General features: G+C 54.6%; 1 protein-coding gene across 1 annotated transcript; it reads right to left on the bottom strand.

Annotated features, from left to right (window-relative positions):
* Positions 1-1,652: 1,652 nt before the first annotated feature.
* On the bottom strand, positions 1,653-6,624 carry EVX2 (even-skipped homeobox 2). Its single transcript, XM_040562012.1, has 4 exons — positions 5,883-6,624; positions 4,181-5,040; positions 2,743-3,002; positions 1,653-2,312 (listed from the first exon to the last, which is right to left on the bottom strand). The coding sequence occupies exons 2-4, from the start codon at positions 4,602-4,604 to the stop codon at positions 1,653-1,655; spliced, it is 1,344 nt and encodes a 447-aa protein (XP_040417946.1). The 5' UTR covers positions 4,605-5,040; positions 5,883-6,624.
* Between the last annotated feature and the right edge of the window lie 11 nt (positions 6,625-6,635).

Here is a 6,635-nt window from a genome sequence, read left to right as displayed (position 1 = left end):
TATCTTCTAGCGCACTTTAAAGTTCTCTAAACCGTAAATGTACATGTCTTGTCAGGAATCCGCTCCAGAAGCCTTGGGATTTTTCTTCCTTAGCCCTTCCCTACCCCCGCCCAAGAAATCTGTCCCGCTTGACAAAAAAAAAAAAAAAAAAAAAAAAAAAAAAAAAAAAAAAAAAACTACGATTTATGTTCACTGAACAAAACAACATAGCCTTTAAAATCGTTTCCTGAAAGTTAATTATTAGAATATGAACAAAAAATCCAGTGTCTTAAAAATAGAAGTATTTCAGGACACTTTTTCGAAATATATAATAGACTTGTGTGTGTGTGAGAGAGAGAGAGAGCGTACATGTGTGTGTGTGTGTGTGTTCACATTCACACAGGGCCTAAACAAGCAATAGCAAGTTAGATGAGGGCTTCAACTCTTCAGAAAAATCTCATTATGTGAAGAGTGAAGTGGCTCTGTAGGGAGCATTATGGAAATATCTGGGTTTGATTTAATGAGGCTCTTCACATTGGTGGAATATCAACTTAACAGAGAAAAGTCTACCCGGGGCGTCCAAGTTACCAAAATGAAAATTGGCAATTGAGATGATAAGAAAGTGGCTTTCTTGTTCGAAATCACTTCAGGTAACAGATATAACATTAAATAACATACATTCTATGCACCAAGAACAATGTTTTATGTACCAAGTCTCTTATCTGTCTCTTCTAATGACTTCCCTTAGCGGGTTGTTAGTACTTGACAGCAGGTCTCTGTGCGGGGAACTTTTTTCCAATTCCACATTCAAAGGAGGTCCATCAGAGAACATGATTGGCAATTTTCGTCATAATCTGCACATTATTAGCATCAAAATTGACATGGCAGTAACACTGGTGGTTTTTGATGTGCCTTTCTTCAAGTTCAAGGAAGTCCCTCCAGTAGCAGTGGTTTGGTATAGCAGGTCTCAGTTACCCAGCGGTGGCTTTTCAGAGGCAAAGAGGCGACAGAGATGTGTGAGAAATAAATCCGAGAGCCGTTTTACCCAAAGAAGAGAAACACGCTAAGAGAAAAAAATCAAATTTAGCAAAGTGTCTGTAAAGTAAATGCTTCAGGACAACATCCTACACCTAGAGAGATTCAAGTATTTCCCAGGTAGCGTGGGCTGTGGTAGCTGGAAAGCACGAGCTTAAAAAATGCCTCTCCCAATGCTGTCAATCTCCCACCTCCCTTCCCGTTACTGGCCCGTCGCAGCAGCCTCGTTAGCTACCGCTTTCCGTGCGTAAAATACGCGAGACATTTCCCATTTATTCCAACTCAGACCGAAACAATAATAATAATAATAATAAAAAGGGGGGGAAAGAATGTAAGAAAGGAACACAAACACCTTCCTCGGGCCGGCCCCCTTCCCCGGCGGCCCGCAGCCCCGCCGAGCCGGCCGTCGGGCGGCGCGGGGCCGCTCCGCGCACCTCAGGGGCGCCTCCGCGGGGGCGCAGGGACGCGGAGCGCCCTCTCCGCCGAGCCCCGCTCCCCGCCGCGACGGGGCGGTCAGCGCCAGTCACGCCGGGGGAACCGGCGGCCGGGCCCGGGGCGCACCCCGTCCCGGAGCCGCCGCCGCCGCCCTCCCGCCCCCCCTACAAAACGCCCCCCGCCCCGGGCGCGGGCCGGGGTAGTTATCTGGTGAGCGGCGCCTCCTCCCGCTGGTCCGGCGAGGCGACGGCGGCCTTGCTGAGCACGGCGGCCGAGTAGGGCAGGAAGCCGCTTTCGGAGCGCTGCGCGGCCGCGGTGCACGGGAAGTCGGTGGCGGCGGCGCCCCGCGAGCCCAGCGCCGAGGCCGCCGCCGCCGCCGCCGCCGCCGTCTGGCTGCTGTGGCAGCTGAGGCAGGAGCAGGGCGCCGAGCCCCCCGGCGGCCCCGACCCCGCCGCCGCCGCCGCAGCCGCCGCCGCCGCCGCCGCCGCCGAGGCGGCCGCGCTGCTGTTGAGGCCGGCGGCGGCGGCGGCCGGCGCCTGGTAGAGGCCGGGGTGTCGGAAGCTGCAGAGCAGCTCCGGGCGCGAATAGGGGTGCGAGAGGGCGCGGAAGGTGTCCAGCGGGCGGATGGAGGTGGCGAAGGGCGCGGCGGCGGCGCCCGAGGCGGCGGCAGCGGCGGCGGCGGCGGTGACCCCGACGTGCGGGTAGTAGTGGAGCGGGACGTGCGAGTGGAAGGGGTAGGGCAGGCTGCCCGTGGCGGCTGCGTGGGTCATCATGTAGGTGTAGAAGCTGGGGTCGGCCGGGTGGGGCCACGACATGGCCAGGCGCTGCCGCTTGTCCTTCATGCGCCGGTTCTGGAACCACACCTGGCGGGGACAAAAGCACAGCGCGGCCTCAGCTCCGCTCCGCAGCCCGCAGCCCCCAGCCCGCAGCCCGCAGCCCGCTCCCGGCCCGCTCCCGGCCTCCCGGGCCGAGGCACCGGCGGGCACCGACGCCTCCGTCCCTCGCCCGCCCGAAGCAACCGGCTGAGCCTGTGCCCGGGGAGGATCCCTTCGATCCGCAGCAAACGTTTTCCCTTCGAACCCTCCCCTCCCCCTCCACGGAGGACCGTGACCTCCGGTACTGACGCGCTCGTCCCTCTGCCTCTGCCCCCACCTCCCCTCCCCGGGTACCAGCTGCGTTTATTTTCTCTCCCCTCTTCTCTTTAGGAAACGCGCTAGCTCAATAAATTCCACCGAGGAAACTAAAAATAAAGACAAGGCAAGCGGCAAGTTTGGGGAGCGGGGCGCGCCGTACCTTGATGGTGGTCTCGGGGAGGTTGAGGGCGGCGGCCAGCTCGCAGCGCCGCGGCCGCGACACGTAGTTCTCCCGGTAAAACTCCTTCTCCAGGCGGGCGATCTGCTCGCGGGTGAAGGCGGTGCGGTACCGCCGCACCTGGTCGGCCCCCGCCGCCGAGCCGCCCAGCGCGCTGGTGCTGTGCAGGCTGCCCAGGCCGGCGGCGGGGGCGGCGGCGGCGGCGGCGGGGGCGCTGGGCGCGGGGCTGCTCTCCGCGTAGCCTGCGGGGCGAGCGCACCGTCAAAGCGGCCGGGGCAGTCCCGGCCCGCGCGGCCTTCCCGCGAGCTGTCACCCGGACAAATTGCTGCCCTTCATAGGATCGATACGCTTGGGTCTGGGGTGGGCTTTTTCCTTCCTTTCTTTCTTTTTTTTTCTTTTTTTTTGGGGGGTGTGTGTGTGGGGGGGGGGCTATTTTTTGGGTCTTTTTTCTTTCTTTCTTTTTTATTTTTTTTTATTATTTTGTGTCGCATAGCCGCCTTATTGCGAGCAAACCGGGCGGTTCGTGTGGCTACAAAGCGGCAGCGCCGGGAGCCGCCGAGCCCCGGGAAGGGCGTGCGGGGGCTCGGCCGGGCTGCCGGGAGCCCTGGGCTCTCCTCTCGCCTTTCGCCCTTGGAGGGGCTCGGTTTCGTTTGAGACGAACCGAGTCTGAGCAGCCCTATCGTCAATTTTTCTCGCGCATTCCGTCGAGGATCCCTTCCTTTCTTTGGCACATTTGAGGGAAAAGGCATGCACTGTGGCCCCTAGGAAATCCACCGCTCACCTAGCTCCCCCCCCTCCCGCCCCAGTTACAGCGATAATAACAGCCATCGTCCATCACCATGCCCCGCAAAGAGGGAACGAGACGGGGCTGTTCCAGCTCCTCCGTTATAAACAGAAGAAAAGTGAACAATGCCCAATTACTCTTAAATGGACACGGGATGACACGTTGCATATACACAGAGAAGGACAAACGCAGACAAATATGGACAGTTTCCTCGCCCTTCTCCCTCTCTCTCTAATTTAATCTATGTATGTATGTATACATACACACATATACACGGCTTGAGGGACGCAGAGGGCTCCAAGGGCGCGAGGAAAAATAAGGAGAAAGGTTCCCCTAAATCCAGGTGGGTGGATGTTCGTGCCCACAGCTATTCTGGATATCTATCTACATACCGATGGAGCTGGGCACGCACACACACACACGCACCCGCAGAGGAGCTGCCCGGGCAGTGTCCCGGCTATCGGGATAGCGCAGCAATCACAATAATATTTTACAGCCTCCAGCTCTGTCTCGGCAGAAGAGAGAGCGCCGTTTGCAGAGGCGAGCAACTTTGGCGGTGTCGGTGGGTTCGCTTGGCTTTTTAAACCCGGTTGGCAAAGCGCAGGGCTTAGATGGAGATGAGAAACGAAGAGTTACCTTTGTTACTGTTTTCCTTCAGCTGGGAGGAAGTCAGGCTGGCCGGGGAGCGGAGTGCGGAGCAGCCCACCTCCACATCACTGTTCATATCTGCCTCTTGAGCAACTTCCGAATAAAGGCTGATTTTCTTCCTGCTTTCCGACGGCGGGATTTCGGACGAGACGGCGCTTTCGCTGCTCGGGTGCTGAAGATTGAATAAAGTGTCTATTTCGAATTTGCCTTTGGCGGAGATGTCCCCTATCGCGCTGTGCAGGGAGGCGGAAGTTAGTCTCGGGCTGAGGCGACCACTGTGCTGAGAATTTTCAAGGGCCTCCAGCACCGCATTTCCAGCTGAGTCTGACAAATTCGAGAGCCTTTTGCCAGCTGTAGGGCTGTGCAGCCCTCTCTCCATCAGGATCATCTCTTTTCTTATTCTTTCCATCATCTCAGCTTTATAAAAAATGTCAAAGTTGCAGGGCTGGTCCTGTACTAATGATGAGCTGCAGCAGGGGCTAATTCACATTCAGCCCGGCAAGTGTCTCTAAATATTATTATCTCTTTTTGAGGGAGGCGTAAAAATTGTGGGATGCCAAAGCGAGGGAATGACTGGTCAAAATGACCCATACATCCTTTCTAGCCCGAAATGTCATTCATCAAAAAGTAGTGCTCGTCATTAAGGTACGAATGACGCTGTTCGAATAATCATTTATTGTAACAGGTTTATAAGCAAATAAATACAAGCTCCTGTCAGTGGATAATGAAGGCGGCTTCTGAGCAGACAAATATATCCAGGTGGAAAGAAAGAAAGACAAGAAGTGAGGAGTAAAGCTCTTGTCCTTAGCTTGATCAGATCTTGCTTGAATTGCTCTGGGGTTTGGCCTCTGGGGTGAAATTGACAGTCTGATTAATAAAATGAGCTGTGCAACATTTCCCCCTTCATTTAGGTGCATCATTATGCTCTGATTTTTGTTTTGTTGCCTTTTAGGTCCTAATGATGCAGCTTCTTTCTCATTTGTCCTCGGACAGAACTACATGCTAAATATTAGATATCGCTTTTCTTTATTATTATCTCTAAGGCAGATTTTAGATCGCGACGCGAGGAAACGTTGGGAGAGGAGCGACGGACCGAGAATCCCCTGCCGCTGACATCTATTTACTCTTCCCTCCCATTTTTCCGACTGCATTAGTACTTTTATTTAGGAATTACTCAATAACCTGCATGCACCCCTCACACTCGCGAACCCTACACAGACTTTATAAGCCCGCTGCTGCCGGCACACGCCGGTTCAAGCGGACCTACAGCAGTCTCCTGGAAACTGATATAGGAGTTAGAACTCCTCGTTTCTAATATCTTTTCTTCGTTGCGACTTTAAACACGATCTCCTTCCTACTTTCTGTAATCCCGTTTCTCGACGAAGCTAGCCTGCGATTTTTCTCCCCTTCTGGGACAATGCTCGCTCTCGTACGCTCTGCTAGCGGGGAGAAGAACCGAAGGGCATTAAATGCGTCCGTGATTTAAAACACCCCGACGCCGTGCCGTCTCATCCTGGCGGCGGGTTTCTCTCTCCAGCCCTTTCCTTCTTCCCTCCCCACCGCCAATAAAGTCTCCCCACTTAAAAGTATTATTATCAGAAGTCATAGAAATAGGCGATACGCGGCTTTATTGTCTGCAGGCACGGAAGCAGCCGGGATATCACCTCCAACCCCCTGTCTCCAAAGTTACCTGTGGCTCGGTTAGCTCATCCCTCCGCTCTTTTCCGGGTGATGTGGAGTGCAGCGTCTGGGAGCTGCAGGGGACACGGGCTACCACGCTCGGCAGACGTGACAGTCGGAAAGTCTCCCTTCAGTGATAACTTTGCTAGTAATAATGACGCTGATGGCAACCATTTAAACGAAGATAAATCCTTTGTCGTTAGCATCTCTGGAGTGCTCTTCAGTAGCTGCCCAGCCTTTATTCCCGCCGTGATTTTTTTTCACCCACATCATCTAGTATTTAGACCCTGAGAACCCGAGGGTTTGATCGCCTGGAGAAACACCCCAACGTTTCCTGTGATTAAAAGCGGGGTCGATTTTTTTCGAGGAGAGCTGTTCCCGCTAATGTTAGTCACACACATCTCCTGAGTTCTTGTGCTCTTGCGCATGATTCATAGCTCGAAAATGGGATACTTGTCAGATTTTTTTTTTTAATAACGTGTTAAAGTCTCCCTAAACATTCCACAAAATATTTAGGAAACATTCTAGGCGTTGTTTGCAAAATCCAGCCTTCCATTAATGAGCGTTTTATGTCAGCCCTTTGAAATGTGAATTTAGACTGCAGTGTGGTGTCCTGCGTTTTACAGCCCCAAAACCAGACAAAAGTAAATATCAACTTTTCCTTGCCCGCGGGCGCGGCGGCGGTGCGGGACGGGGCGGCGGGGCAGCGGGCAGCCCCCGCACCGGGCACCGGGACCCCGGCACCGCGCTGCCGGCACCGCGG

The sequence above is a fragment of the Cygnus olor genome, chromosome 6 (assembly GCF_009769625.2).
Source record: "Cygnus olor isolate bCygOlo1 chromosome 6, bCygOlo1.pri.v2, whole genome shotgun sequence".
NCBI lineage: Eukaryota > Metazoa > Chordata > Aves > Anseriformes > Anatidae > Cygnus > Cygnus olor.
The sequence above is the reverse complement of the archived record's forward strand: the minus strand, read 5'-3'. Positions and strand labels throughout refer to the sequence as shown.

Excerpts from the sequence above, each read along its gene's own strand:
- EVX2 (XM_040562012.1), bottom strand. The coding sequence starts at position 4,604 with ATGATGGAAAGAATAAGAAAAGAGATGATCCTGATGGAGAGAGGGCTG. Across the intron at positions 3,003-4,180 it reads GAAGGAAAACAGTAACAAAG|GCTACGCGGAGAGCAGCCCC; the intron begins GTAACTCTTCGT and ends CTCGCCCCGCAG. Across the intron at positions 2,313-2,742 it reads TCCCCGAGACCACCATCAAG|GTGTGGTTCCAGAACCGGCG; the intron begins GTACGGCGCGCC and ends TGTCCCCGCCAG.